Below are 16,380 nucleotides of genomic sequence, written 5' to 3' on the forward strand. Positions count from 1 at the left end.
GACGTCCTTGGTCAAAGCATTGGCTTCTTACTTGCATAATTATTATTATAACTCGCCTGGCATAGCAACTGTACTATACTTTAGTATGATATATGGTATCAGAAATAGAAAATCAATGATAGTTTTAACTTTTTAAGGCCCGTACCTCCTACCTCCCTAATGAGCTGCTATGGGGACACAGATTCGAACCCATGACCCTGTACAGAAAGGACCATAATAAGTTCCAGGTAAATTACCGAGAAAAAAATAAGTAATGATCTACGTAGGTGCGCGAAAAATACCGATTTTAGGCTCATTTTTTTCTCACTTCAATCGCTTTTTGTTAATTGTGAGGCCATTTCTATTGCTATTTGAAGGCCTTTTATGTTTAGACGTATATCAGCATAAAGTCTCTATCCATATTTCCGAACTAAATTTTTTATGTAAAAGAATCACGAAACCTCCCCATTTCACCTTATTTTAGGGTCATCTCAAAAAAACGCCCGAATAGGGATATGGATTTAGTTCTGAACCTTGTTAATTAAATAAAACTGTGTCTTTATTTAATTTTCCAATTTTTTAGGTCAACTTTTCTGCCTTCCACTCTACTTACGAGGTAAATATCTTTATTTAAAACTTAGATAATAATTTATTAAGATTGAATTATATTATTTATTTTTAAAACTAATTAGTTCTGCTTTTAATGGTTATCAACTTAGGGATCTTATGGAATGAGTAAAAACAAATTGATGTACATCATAATAAATCAAACAAAGTTTTATATATTTGGAGGCAGTAAAATTTACAGTCAAATGTCTCTTCTCACTATTTGATTGAAAAATTGATATCAATATTTTATTTTTCGGTGCTCTCACACAAAGTGCCTGTAGAGCATTTATTGCCCCTGCCCTTTCTCTCTTGTTTTTAATTTATTTTAAAAAGAGGAGGGGGGAGGGGTAGTGCTCAACAAGGAACTTTGTGTAAAGCGCCTTTATTGTCTGTAGGTTGAAACGCCAATTTGTTCAGCTAGAGAATTGGATGCATTTCAAAATAGGTAAATTTTTAATTTAAAAAAATTGTATTAAAATTTTGCTCCGTCTAAAGATATTGAATTTCCTGAATGTTAATATTTTTTAAATATCTGATAATCTAACCTGCAAATAGATGTAAAATAAACGTGGATATTCTGACAGGGGAAAAGTTGTCGTCAATTTTGCTTTCTTACAGAACTCATTTTTGGTCAGTTCGTTCATTAAGTAAGAGGAACGGGTATTGGGTAAAGGGGAGATTAGTATTCTAGACCGCTGCGTGTTTCACTTTTTTCGAGTACATGAAAATCTGGTGTAAGATCTAATATGTAATAATATATGTTTTTTTTTTATAGGGTTTAGCAAAATAATTTCTTCTTTTTTTAGAGAGTCAGCTAAGTTGCAACTTCAACGTGGAAAACTTTCAGTGGTAACATTATTTAAAGCAAAAAGAAATTTTCAAAAATAAAGGGTGAGCAAAAAAAAATGCGTACCTTTTTGAAATTGAAATTGCGCGGCTTGCATTAATAGTAGTAAAACGTTATGCATACCATTAGAACCGTTATGAAGTCTATTTTTTGGAAATATAAGAACGATTCCTCTGCTACGTATAGTTGGGGAGCTACGTGTTAAAATGTCCCAACTGGCTTAAAACTTGACTTGCGAGTAAATCATTAAAGATTAAAGTAAAGGGTATGCAAATAAAAATACGTACATTTTTAAAATTCTAGTTGCTCAGCTTGTGTTAATAGTAGAAAAACGCTATGCATACCATTAGAACCACTATGAAGTCTATTTTTTGGAAATATAAAAACGATTCCTGTGCTACGTATAATTTATAAGCTATGTGGTAGAATGTCCCCACTGAATTAAAACTTGACTTGCGAGTAAATCATTAAAGATGAAATTTTTCCACTTTTCTCACATTTATCAATACAGCTCCTAAACTAAAAATAGCACAAAAATCGTACTTATATTTTCAAAGAAAAAAAACTTATGACGGTTCTAACGATATACATAGCATTTTTCTACTATTCACACAAGCCGAGCAGTTTGAATTTTAAAAATGTCCGCATTTTTGCACTCACTTTTTTTATCTTTAATGATTTACTCTCAAGTCAAGTTTTAAGTCAGTTGGGACATTCTTCTACGTAGCTCCTAAACTATAAGTTGCACAGTAATGGTTCTTATATTTCCAAAAAATAGACTTCATAGCGGTTCTAACGATATGCATAACGTTTTTCTACTATTAACACAAGCCGCGCAATCTTAACTTTAAAAAGTTACATATTTTTTTGTATGCTTTAATCTTTAATGATTTACTCGCAAGTCAAGTTTTAAGCCAGTTGGGACATTTTACCACATAGCTCCTAAACTATACGTAGCACAGGAATCGTTTTTATATTTCCAAAAAATAGACTTCCTAACGGTTCTAACGATATGCGTAACATTTTTCTACTATTAACACAAGCCGCGCAATTTCAATTTTAAAAAGGTACGCATTTTTTTTGCTCACCCTTTAGTTTTAATATTTTTTCATCACCATTCCTTGTGTCTCTACCAAACATAACTTTAGATTCATTCATTCATTCTAATTATTTTATATTTTTAAGCTAGAATGACCACTAAATTATTTATGATTAAACTAACATCCATTGACATTACTCTCTATCTATAATTAATAATGTTTTTTTTCAGCCTAGCATGACCCGTGGACTGCCATCGACCATTTATGAACATGCAGACCATTATAACTCAGAGTAAGTTTTTAAAAGCGAAGCTTTTCTATAATTAGGGTCGGTCCGAACGTCCGTCTGTCCGTCACAGACGGATATCTTTTTCGTTAATTTAGGCATGTTAGAATTGTCCTATTGATTTTAAACTTTGCGTGGTGATTCCTTTAGTAGTTAGGCACAAATTATAAAGCGTAGCAACTCTATAATCATTACAAGAATGTCCGTACGTCATTTTAAACATGTTGATTTTTTTACTTTTTCAGCAATAAATTTTTATGTGATCTAATGTTATAAGCGAAGCAACTCTATAACCAAGTCCTAAAATGTAAGTATGTCCATAAACATGATATCTTGTATCAAGCAGTTTTTCAACAAATTTACTTACAATTTTGCTTCGACTCTTATACATTTATATTCTGATTATTCAGTTCTGACACTATGTAAGTGTTAATGTCAGTTTGTCCTACCGTTTCCGTGCTACGCTTTTATGGATGTTGTCATCTTTATTTTTTATAACAACTAATAAACATTTGTCAAGGATGATATCTTCAAAAAGTAGCATTTCTTTATGAATTTTGATGTATAGTTAACGCATTTAAGGGGTAAGAGAATAGTAAAGAGGAAATTATAGAAGAAGAAAAGGAAAGGGAAAAAGAGAAAGAGATAGGTAAATGGAAAGGAGATAATAATAGAAAGGAGGGGGGAAAGAGAAAGAGAAATTTAAGAATAATATGAGAAAACAAAAAAATGGGAAAAATCCTAAAAGGGAGAAAAATCTAGCTAGTCTTTGTATGGTAACTTTGCTACTTAAATGTAATTTTCTCGTATTCATTCGAATCCGGTGGATAGGAACCGGTTCTCATCCATACGAAAAAACTATGTCTAACATCGTATTATATCCAGCTTTCTACGAATATAAAAATGTACAATCATAAGATTAAAACCAGTTATTTTAGCCCATGCCTTCGGTACCTCGGGGCTAAAAAAACTGGTTTTAATCTTATAATATCTTATAATTGTACATTCTATACCCGCGGAAAGCAGTTTATAATACGATGTGAGAAATAACTATTATAATATCTAAATTTCATCACCAATTAAATGATATTTCTAAGATCAAACAGTTTGCTTCGATCATGTTAATTATGAGGGACGTAGGGAAATGAATTTATTATTACTTGTATCTTACACCAGATTTAAATGTTCTTTAATAAAGTGAACCTTGAAGCAGGCTAAAATAACGATCTCCACGTCCTGTCTCCAAGACTTAAAAATATTTTTTTTCAGAACTGAAAGTTACATGTTGCCTAACCTGAGAAACAGGTAAATATAATTCGTAGCAGCATAGCTACTCTGTAATTGTATCTTGCAGGTAGTATGTCCGTCCTCATAAAGAATTAACAATTTATAGTATAAATACATAAAATGAATTCCTACTAAGAAATGAGGACTGTTTCTTTTTGATGATAGTTAATAATCGCATCGTATTATAGAATACTTTCTGAGGATATTATTATTATGAAAAATTATATAAAAAAAAAACATTTTTGTTAGGCCCGAGGGGCCGAGTCCCGGTCAAACAAAACTGGTATAATTCTAAAATCTTATTTAATATTTGTGGATATATTGAATTCCAGTTTAAAATTGAGGACTGTCCGTTCATTGTTAATTTGTTGCTAAGAAACTTTTTATCTTGGATTCTACTATCACTGTATAATCATGTATTGGACACTTGACATAAATTTTAAATTTTTTTTCCCAATTCTCATGCGTCATTTCTTCTTTGGTAGCTTTCGTCCCTGGCGCAAATGAAAGACTTCTATTTTGTGTATTATATCTTGCATTTACCTATCACTGTATCCCATATCCCATGTCCAAATCATTTTCTCCTCTCCCCACCAAAAGAATAAATAAAAAGCTTGGACGGCCTTGCTACCCTCCTACTATTCTATCTTCTAAGTTCTGAATATTTGTATTGTAGGACCTCAAGCACCAGTCATCCCAGCAACGGCGGAAACGGTAGCCTACCCACCTCTCATGGACCTAGGCATACAAAACTATCAACTAATGTATTCATTTATGTCCTACGATTATAGAAATGTCTATATTGTGTAAGTCATGACTACTTATTTTTAAAGCAAGTAGTTCATGTAAATATTGCCAAAAATTTATGAATGCCATGTCGACATAAATCCTGGCCTTGAAATTGCATCATATAGATAGAGTGTCAGGTGTTTTCAAAGGTCAACACAATGCTTTAAGTTCAAGAAGGCAATTCGCATTAATTAACGGGGTGGGGGGGGGGGGTGGGACATTGGGCTGTTTATTACACTGGTCCCCAAAGTTTTATGATATCGTTTTCTTGTTCGTTGTCTTTTTGTGATTCATGAATCATCATTAGAGATTTATATCAATTTATAGGGCATTGTCTTATCCCTTTGGATCCCTGCATTAATTTTGTATGGCCTGTAGGCACCAGAGGCCCAGCCAGGCCAGCATGAACCACCAACACCTGCATCATGCACAACCCCACAGCATAGCAGAGTCTATCACCAACGGGACTGTGCCCATAGTGACCCACCCGCCTGGGACACCTGCCACCGTCAGCCAACAGCAGCATCACCTGGCCCTCACAAATAATAGTCCCCCCAACCCGTTGGCTATAACGTCAGAGAACCTGCCACGGATTACTACAGATGGCTCCTCCCTGGCGTCTTATAACAGGTAAGGACTGATCGTTGTCGGAGAGGTTACAAGGGTTCGAGCCTGGTACCCACTGTATCATACAAAAGATGTTAAAATTACTCATTCAGAAATAGTTTTTAAAAGTTTTTTAAGCCAACAAATGCGGTAAAGCACGGTCAAAATTAAAGTCCATCGGCTCCTCCCTCTCTCATTTTCAAATAAAGAGCAACTTATTACCATAAAAAGTTAGGACTTTTTGACAAAGGCCATTTAATATAGGAGTAGAAAGTTCAACAATTGTAAGATTGATTCCCTTACACTTGCCCGAATATGGCAGGTGTCCTAATTTAATTCTCACTGGGGAACGAAACCCAACAGTATGCTTATGCCAATAGGGTTATTTGCTCTTGGAATGAACAGTCAACTTGTCACCTCATAATTCGTAGTTTAGAAAAAGGATATAGAATACGTGGATATTGTGAGAGAATCTCGCACACCCAGATGAAATATTTTTACTAGCTGGCTAATTAAATAATCCTTACCTCCAATTCCCTCTCCTTACAATAGAGGAACTTGACCAATATCTGAGGTCTATATTAGCAACTTGAATTGAAGACAAAAATTCTCCTGTCACAATGTTCATGTATTCTAAGAATAAGTAAGAAATTCAAATCATCAACTTTTTGTAAACTAACTTCACTGACTACAAATGTTTTATTTCAGAGCTGAATCAGAATCGTCAACTGACCAGAGCAGCAGCCCAGTCAAGGAGAAGCTTCCCGTCAAATCAGAATAGCAATCAGCCAGCCCCAGAAGAAATAAAGTCTTATTCACTTTGGGGTCGTAGGACACACAATAGTTTAGCATCACATTAATACATAGCAAAAAGAGAGAAAAGGGTTAATGAAGTGAAACTAAGGAGGGATAATAAAATGACCAATGATAGGACAGTATACATTGTAATTGACCAACAATGGTAAAATTTATACTGGCCTCTCATTGGTCATTTTATTGTATCACGTCATTTTTTTGGGAGGCACTTTACACTGTTTCACTGGTTGGTTCCAAACTAGAAGTTTCCAAACTTTTAAACCAATAATTTTTATCTACAAGGGTAATTTTGTTTTACCCATAAATGGGAATGTATATAAATTAATCGTCCATTGTGATATAAACAGAACAAAATAGGCAAATTTTGCAAAAGGTCTTCTACACGTAATTGGTTGATTAACTAGTTTGGATTAGTGTTTCACTTTCCTCTTCCATTGAATAGAATTGTTGGTATAATCCCTAGAACTAACAAGTGGACCATAGACACCCACTATTTATATTTTATAATAGACTATTATCGCATCGTATTATAGACATCTTTCCACGGACATTATAATGAAAACTAATAACATTAAAAACAGTTTTGTTAGCACCGAGGGGCCGAAGGCTAGGGCTCTCGAAATTGGTATTAATCAAATGATTTTTATTTTAATATTTGTGAAAATTTTTCTGCAATACGATGCTATACACTATTTTCAGTATGACTGAGAACCGGTTCTATTCCAGCGGATATTAATCGGTTTTAAAGCCATATACTATAACTGCGGACAACACAAAACTTTTACTTTACCTATCCTAACCTAGAATTTAAACAAAACGAACAAAAGATGTTTGTGGTTCACTTTCAGTTGTAGGGAAATTGCCAAGTTGTTATAAGTATGGCTTAGAAACCGATTAATTTCCGCTAAATTAGAACCGATTCTGAATCATGCTGAAAAATCATGCACGTATCGTATTATAGACAATTTTCTACAAATAAATATCATAAATCTGGGATTAATCTTATGATTTTTCATTTTACTATACAAGGAAAGCTGTCTATATTACGCTGTGTTAAATAACTATAAACAGATAAAATATTATTTAGTAAGAAACTATATTTTTTTCTTTCTAAATTTTTGAAACTTTTTAAAAGCGTATTTTGAGACGGACCCAATAAAAATAAACTTTGGCTGTAAATCATGAATTCTAAAAAACTTCTGAATTTTTAAAATTATATATCTGATTTCTAACTTTTTTATCCTTTTTTACATTTTATAGATTTTTTATATTATTTTATAATATACTAGCGGCTTCGCCCCTAGCCTCTAGGGGCTTTGCCCCTAGAAAAAAATAATTTTCTGCACCAGCACCAGCAGCACCAGCTGCACCACCTGCACCAGCAGCACCAGCTGCACCAGCAGCACCAGGAGTATTTTTTTGGGGGGGGTAAATTTTCATTTTTGGGGGGGTTGGGGGTGTCCCACCCCCCAAGAAAATAGCTTAAAACCACCACAGGACCAGTAGGTATATTCCCTGAAGAGTAGAGCCCATTCGGTTCAGCGGTTACCGAGATCTTAAGCTTCAGACGGACAGACGGACAGACGGACAGACAGACGGACAGACATCGTTCTACTTTGTATTATAGATGTATTTTAATCAATTGTTAATGAGAAAAGCTAGAAGTTTGAAAATATTTGTTGATATAAATCTTTTTAACAAAGAAAATATTTTCAAACTTCAATCTTTAAAAACAAATGGTTTATAAAAATGTATTTTTCTGCTTAAATCTACTTAAATACTTTTTTTTATACATAATCTATTTTTTATACTTAACTTATTTTGGCTCAAAAGGTATTTTTCTTTATACCTAAGTACAATAATTTAATTTTTCATTCTCATAACCATTCATTTAAGAAAATTCAAATTTTTATTTTTTCTATTTTTGAAACCATTTCATATATTTTGAATGTAATCATTTATCATAACCATTTCTAATGTATATAAAACATATGTAAATTAACAAAAAAAAACGTAAATTATTTTGTGATTTTATACAGGAATTATAATTGAAGGGAGAAGACAATGGACAATACATTTATCCTCCGATAGATTTCTAAGGAAAAAAGGGTTAAAGGGGTGTTTCCTATTTACTCCTCAATTTTGTTTTGAAAATATTACCCCTACCCCCAGAATTTTATTTGTAAATTATCTTTTTAAACATCCCACTAAAATAAAAAGCTTGGACATTCTTGGTCCCCCAAAAATATTACCTAGAGCGCTTGAAAGTTAACAGAGAAGGTTTGAAGTCAACACTACATTCTTCCCCCACAATATCTACAAGCTACAAAAAGGCAGAGTAGGGGAAGATTAATTTATAGCCCATTGTCCTATTCCTCTTTTCTTGTTATTAATGATTTATTTATATTTCTAAATTTGCCAGTAGCACTAATCTAGCAGGGCTTGGATCTGCGGGGGCAACCATCATTTTGACCCAAAAAAACCTAACCATCACAAAATTTTATTTTAAGAAATGAATATAACTATAGTGCTCAAAATTTGATAAAAATACTATGTTTTTCAAAATCCGGTGTTAATATGTAATAATGTTTAAAGATTTCTAAATTCAAATTGCTTTTTAAAAATACATTTGTGATAAGAAGCAATTTAGTAAATTTTGTATATATCTTATTATCTTATATAAAAAAAAACATTTTTCATATTTGTAAATTTTTGACCGGTGTGTTTTTGATAATTTTACATAAACAGCTATACATATGTATATTATTTTTGATATGGATATTATTTACATTGTTAAATATGAACTATTTCAAACTTTTTTTTATTATTCACTTGTAGCTGGCTAAATGACGATATTTCCAATTTATCCACCTTTACCCTATCCCCTCCCCTTCTCCTGGATGAAGGAACTGACCAATAAATGATATCTATGTTAGTAACCTAAGTTAACGACATTTTTTCCCCTGTCAATATTTTCTATTTCCACTATCCCAAACAACTGTGATACCTTTTACAGGAATTATTTTTAAGTACCTGTAACTCTAAACCTAGAGAGTGTATTTTACAAAGGGAATATTAACCTGTTATCTATCTATCTAACCAGTAGCATCGCTCATCTAGAAATATTTTACATCAGTAGTATACGTCTGTAGCCATATACGTCCAAGGTTTGGTGTAAAGTACTTTAACAAACTTTACCCCCTCATTAAAAAAAATACATTAGATTACACATTATCTGTCTATCTATCTATCTATCTATCTATCTTTCTATCTATCTATCTATCTATCTATCTATCTATCTATCTATCTATCTATCTATCTAACTATCTATCTATCTATCTATCTATCTATCTATCTATCTATCTATCTATCTATCTATCTATCTATCTATCTATCTATCTATCTATCTATCTATCTATCTATCTATCTATCTATCTATCTATCTATCTATCTATCTATATGTATCCACTTGTTAAGACAGATGGGTATATGAACTAAAAAGATGACATGTGTGAACTAGCTAGGATTAACAAGGAACAAAGTATAGAAAAGTAGCGCAGCAAGAGCTATTGGGGGGTTGAGGATTTTTTGAAAGGGGGGGACGGGGGATATTGGCGCCTCCCTCTTACGATAACCATACGATTAAAAAGAAAATTTTTAATGCAAATTAAGTCAAACATTATTTATGAAAATGGTTAATGCAATAAAGAAATTATTAATCCGTTTTAGGGAAGCTGAAATAGGTAATATTAATCAAAATTAAAGAAAGATTTACTGGTCACAAGTCATCCTTTAACAATGCCAATGCAGAGCACAAAACCACCCTATCATCATTCATCTGGTCATTGAAACGAAATCAAAGAAATTATGACATTAGATGGTCCATCCTGCAGCAAGCACCAACCTACAACCCTAGCTCCGGTGCATGCAAACTCTGCAACTTAGAGAAGGTGAAGATCATGTTCAACAATGACGTCACCGTGCTCAACAAGAGGTCTGAGATCAACAGCAAGTACAGAGACAAGTTCCTTCTAATTGAACACCTGGCTGCTAATGATACCTGATACTGCCGTTTGAAGATAGTTTTAAAAAAAATATGTTTATTTGTAATTTCAATATTTTAAAAAATCCTCTAAATTTAATTTTAAAAATCTATTAATGCTTATATTATTGTCAGTATTAAATTGTAACTGAAGATTGCTTAACCCTTTACAGTCGGGCCCCTTGCCGCCCCTTGCCGCACCGTCAAACATTATTTATGAAAATGGTTAATGCAATAAAGAAATTATTAATCCGTTTTAGGGAAGCTGAAATAGGTAATATTAATCAAAATTAAACAATAATATAAACATAAAGCATTTTTTATGCAAACATATTGGTGGCGAAATAGACGTAAATACAGACAGACAAAGTAAGTTATAGATTAGCTTCGCTTTCCATAAACCAATTCCCCAAAGGGGAAAAAATTGGTAATACATAGAATGTGGGCGTAAATTGGGGATAGGGGGGGGGGAGGAGGGTGTGGGGTGGGGGGTGTTGACTATAATGGGGTATTATTGTGGATTAACACTTGTTCTATCTATAATTTCAGGGATATAAGTAACATCTAACAGACAACCAACCCTTTAATTGCACGACCTTTGTGTGGAAGTCCCAACTGTGCATGGTAATGAGTTACACCTGTTTTGGGCCAAGGGCCCCCTACTCTAATTATTAATGTCGATCGATCACCTGACATAGCAGCAGTAGGAACCATTTTAAAGTTTTTAGTTATAACCCGGTGTTAAGCCGAGATTCAAACCTATTAACTTCCCGACGACGAGCGATATATATTAAGCCATGTTATTTGATTGTTGGAGAAGATTATTTTTTCTTGCTTTGTCTATCCCTCTAATCATGATAAAGAATATATAAATAAATAGACATATGAAATCAAAATATTTTTTTTGTGGGATGATTAATGATTATCTTAAAAGAGGCTGGATGCCTGAATCTTAAGTGATATAAGACAATGGACGATAAATTGATGTTTGTCCACAGTGATGATAAACAAAATTACCCCTTGTGTGGATTAAAATAATTGGACACTGCTGTTTTGTACCAACTAATCATTGTTGGTTATTAATTCCCAAAGGTTTAAGACTGCGAATGCGAGGAAGCAGATTATATTGCCTAATAAAAATGACGTCATACAATACAAATGACCAATGATAGACCAGTATACATTTTACCATTGGTCAATTAAAAGGTACAGTAACCTGGCCTATCATTGGTCATTTGTTTTGTATGACGTCATCTATTATTAGGCACTATAAGCTGCTTCAATGAGAGAATGTGTTTATAAAAGTTTGGGTACCATAATAATTTACAGTCCAATGTCCCCTCCATCCCTGGGTATGATATCGGTTCTTTGTCAGTACCAAATATCTGTTAAACGATTTGTTCTTCTTTAAAGGAAAGCTTTGTCTATAGAATATTGGTAGGTATTTCCAGAAGAATCAGAATAACATAATATGTCTATTGGAGTCCTCAAATATAAATATACACAGCGGTTTATCTATTCACGAGATTAAAAGAGATTTCGTAATTAATATACAATAGTTTTTAAGTTTATTCTTCCATCTATCTATCAGTCTTATATCTATCTATCTTTAGGTAAAAAATAATATATAAAAAAGTTTTAATTTTCATTTGGTAGGTGTAACTATATATTATGTTAATTATGAAGCTTTACATTATTTTTTTCTTTCTATGGTGTTTCTATATGTTTGATTTTAGAGACGTGCCTTTATCACCTTTATCCATACCCCTTACAACCCTTATCACCACCATCCACTAGTGTCTACCCCATGCACGCTTAGCGCTTTAATCTATCAGTCAAAGGAATTATTTTCTTGAGAATGTTCATTCCCTTACACCGTTCCCTCACCGGTTTTGATGTCAACATTTTCATCTAAGCTTTGCGCACCGCCCCCCCCCCCCCCCCCTATCAAACCCCTGTGCAAAACACTGGGTTTTACTGTATCTATAAATAATTTCTCTACTAGAATATTTAATTACATTTCATTGCAGGAAATTGCAGCTAAAATTCTATGGAATACCTAGAAATTCACAGAATTTTCAATTTTCGGAAAGAAAGTGTAGTTTATTTTGTACGTATGTAAATATATTTTGAGGGGGAAAGGAAAACATTTATATATGAGAAAAATAAACTTATCAAAACAAGAATAAATCAAAAAGTTGATTTTTTTTCTGAGTAGATTTATAGAATTTTTTGAGCTATTTCTCTTTTTAAAATACCAATCTTCTTTAAAATCATAATTCCTTCAGATTCAGATACTGATTCCAATGACAACAAAGTACATTGTTACAAGCGAAGCATATCTATATTCAAGTCCTAAAAGTGTAAGTATTCCATGAACAATATCCTGTATTTAAGCAGTTTTTCAACAAATTTACATACAATGTCTGTTCGACTTTTATTCATTTATATTCTAATTTTTCAGTTCTAAAACACTCTACAAGTGTTAATATTCTTTTGTCTTACCGTTTCAGTGCTTCGCTTTTATGGATGTTGTCATTCTTGTTATCTATATAACCATGACCTAATTAAAAGTGTACTTTATGTTTTAATATTTTTATTTTTTAGTCTAAACTTAAGGAGGAAAATAAACGAATTCTTAAATATTTAAAAATATTATATTCTATACCAGATAATTTTTTTTCTATTGAATAAAAAAAATATTGCAAGTAGAATTCGTGGTAGAAACTTCATATATAGTTTCTTCTATTTAGGGGCATCTATAGATAGATGCAGGGATAGATTAATAGATGATAAATTAATCAAAGGAGCTCTGTCTTAAGTATTCTAAAGCTAAAAATTTAATAAATTTAAATTAAATGGAAAAATATTCTAAACTGCCCCATCCTTGTTTCCCTGAGGGCCCCTTTCTTTCTTCGCTAGCTATTTAAACATGCTCTAGGTATTCTTAAAATACTTCCATTCAAATTTATTGAAAGTTTTGTTTACTAGGACGATTTTTTGTGTTTGGAAGTTATAAAAAAATAATTTAAATGAATTTTTCATTATTAATCAATTTCTTAATGTTAAATTACTACGATTTTTGTTTTCTTGTAATTATTTTTTTTGTAGTTTTAAAAGGAACATTCTCTGTTCTTACTCATTCTCCGTTGGGAATTGTTGTGCTGTTATTGGTCCAACCAACCAAAGTCCTTTTCGGCTCCAGCCAATGACTGTACAGTATTAGAATGGCACACAAGTGCAGCAGCCAATCAGAATCTGTTTTTTGTGGGCATTTACAACAACAACATTGGAATTGCGCGCGAAACTGTCAGAGGTTTCTTGGAATCATGGAAGGGGTACTCCCTTTCCCAATGACCGCAGGGATCTGGCCCAAAAAGGGGAGGAAATATCAGAAATAATGGTTATGAAAAAAGGGGAAAAGCAAATTAGATAGTTCTGAAAGGGGAATTAAGGATGCAAAATAAAGGGGATGTAAATAGAGTTAGTTTAGGTAATGGGAAGGAAGCTAGAGGGGGGAAATGAAATGAGTGTGGGGATGGTCGTATTGGTAATAGAGTTATCATACTTGTCTAGTTGATTCAGTTATCTCAGAAGGTTATTGAGCGTGCCTAACAAAATTTACACAAATTTAACTTATTACCCCTCGTTTAGGTGTGCCCATACCCTGCCCCCCTGCTGAAGCACTGTATTTCTAAGTGTAAATTAAGGCATACTACTATACCCATACAACAGATAGATATAACTTAGTTTAGCTAACTAAATTTGGTGACCTCCCTGTCTACTACACGCAGTGGCTACTACAGCCAGCTAACCGACCCCCCCCCTACTAATTCTAGACAAATTTCCTTAAACTATTTATTTCTGTGTGTGACGATTAATAAGTCCTAATTGAATTTCACCCAATTTGTAAAATTATTATTCAGAAAAAAGGTAGTAATTGTTTTCGAACTTTGGTTATACAAGGATGAACGTAACAATGTAGCGAAGCAATAATAATAATATTGTGTTTATTGTGCTTATATATAAAGTAGAAACAGGATACTTTGATTTGTGGCGATGGACGGACATACACTAATCATAAAGTAGCTGAGCTACTTTTAAAAAAGCAGACACACATACGACGTAGAATATTCAAGACTTAAATTTAATTTAACGGAAGGTTAGAAAGAGGTGAATATATATATACATATATCTCACATATATCTTACATATATCTATATATATAGAATTCATATGCTTTTATATGCATACTATTTTTCCAGCTATTTTATATGTATCTACATACATGTATCATATGTAATAAGGAAGCTTGAGCTTAAATTTAATTTAAAAGAATAAGATAGAAAGAAAAGTATGTAAGAAAGGGGGATAGGGAGACATTTAAAAATATTTTAGGTAATTTTTAACTTTTAATGTGTTTCCTTAAACTTTATTTATTATTATAGATATAATACCAAAGAGGTTGCTACTTAAGCTAGTGTTTAAAAGTCAGAAGAAAAAAATCTTATAAGATTAGAATTGATTAAAATATATTTTTAAGTGTTTTAAACAAAAAAAAATGGGAATAGTCCCTTTCGTAACATCGCCTCATAAGGGGCAATTCGTCGTATTTTTGAAATGGCTGTTTATAGGTTATTTTAGGTTAGGTTATATTGGGTTAGGTGATTGCCCCACAGGGTTAGGTAATTGGCCCCGCAGGGTTAGAGCCCCCCGCAGTGGCTAGAAATAGGAGAAAAGCTACTGTGAAAAATACGAAGAATCGCCCCATAAGGTGCGATGTTACGAAAGGGACTATATCCAAAAAAAAATTTTAACACAGAATGTTAAACATTTTATTTTAGATTTTGTTTTCTTTTCTTAATTTGAAACAATAATGACATGCTGTGAAACAATAAGACACTGAAAACAACAACAGTTGTCCTAATAATAATTGTTTTTTAACTGGCGGAAATATTGGCGGCAAAAATTCAAATCACTTCATGAATGTATATGTTAAAATATCTTAGCCCCATAACAGTTTTAACAAGTGTTATGACTTCCAAAAAAGGTCGATCAATCAAAGTGGTAGCTACTTATGGGGGTGTGATCCCCTTGGACTTTACGCTACAGTGACTAGGATAGCAGCTCCACATGTATTTTACAAAGTAGTTAAGACTTTAGGATAAAGGGTTCTACAATAAAAGTGTTGATTGTCTGTAGGACACGTAACACATGATTCTAACCCTAGTTATTATTGCACCGTATAATAGACAGCTTTCCGTTGATAGTAAGACCATAAATTAAGACATTAATTCCGGTTTTGTTAACCATAGTGGGAAATTGTCTATGATACGAAACGATACATGAATTCAGTATGGCTGAAAACCGGTTCTTAGCTGGAAGTTCTAGCTGTGCATTCACCTGAGTTGCGCCGTTTTGAGCCAATTGATTTCTTTTCATTATTTCATGAATCTTGCATAGCAGCTTTAGACCCATTTTTAACGTGTTAAATAAAAGCGCAGTGTTAGGGCCGGGATTCAAATCTATCACAACGAGCAGATAATCTATATGTTAAGCCACTTATTGGTCAGTTTGTTCATCCACCAGGTGGGCAGGGTATGGGTAAAGGGGGTGGATGAGGGGGGGGGGTGATCGTTAGTTTAGCCGGCTACAAGTTTCACTGTATTAGATTACATGATAATCTGGTGTAAGATCAAGTAACAATAAATCCATTTTTGCCACAGTGGCGATTAATTATCCAACGCTATTTTTATTAAAGGCTTTTTTTGAAGAAAAAAACACTGCAATTAAGAAATCTAATTTATTTGTAGATACTTCTAAGAACAATATTACTTAAAAATCAATAAATTTAAGGACAGTTTGTGAAGCGATTTGTATTTGGTTAAGTTATTTTAAAATGACCTTTTTTTATGCAGCCCTACTACTGAGTGTTAAATGCTATTTTAAGTCAAACTGCATAAAATAAATAAAAAAAACAAATACATATTTTATCGATAATTTGATTATCGGCAAGTGATCCGTGAGACAATTCATAAAAAAACCTAATCCCTAAGACATATAGAAATCTTCTCTGAAT

The 16,380-nt window shown here is 32.8% G+C and overlaps 1 protein-coding gene across 6 annotated transcripts in view; it reads left to right on the plus strand.

The window, feature by feature from the left end:
* LOC145332758 (ATP-sensitive inward rectifier potassium channel 12-like) overlaps positions 1–6,316 on the plus strand; it is a 107,599-nt gene extending 101,283 nt beyond the window's left edge. For all 6 annotated transcript variants that reach the window (XM_080177815.1, XM_080177816.1, XM_080177811.1 and 3 more), the window contains 9 exons: positions 138–227; positions 563–595; positions 984–1,033; positions 1,395–1,437; positions 2,706–2,767; positions 4,031–4,066; positions 4,725–4,790; positions 5,216–5,467; positions 6,152–6,316. In XM_080177815.1, coding sequence (XP_080033941.1) covers positions 138–227; positions 563–595; positions 984–1,033; positions 1,395–1,437; positions 2,706–2,767; positions 4,031–4,066; positions 4,725–4,790; positions 5,216–5,467; positions 6,152–6,224 — 705 coding nt within the window. In that variant the 3' untranslated portion in view covers positions 6,225–6,316. The remainder of the gene's footprint in view (positions 1–137; positions 228–562; positions 596–983; positions 1,034–1,394; positions 1,438–2,705; positions 2,768–4,030; positions 4,067–4,724; positions 4,791–5,215; positions 5,468–6,151) is intronic.
* The last annotated feature ends 10,064 nt before the right edge of the window (positions 6,317–16,380 follow it).

This window comes from Acartia tonsa, chromosome 11 (assembly GCF_053477335.1).
Source record: "Acartia tonsa isolate MP-2025a chromosome 11, ASM5347733v1, whole genome shotgun sequence".
In the NCBI taxonomy this organism is placed as follows: domain Eukaryota; kingdom Metazoa; phylum Arthropoda; class Copepoda; order Calanoida; family Acartiidae; genus Acartia; species Acartia tonsa.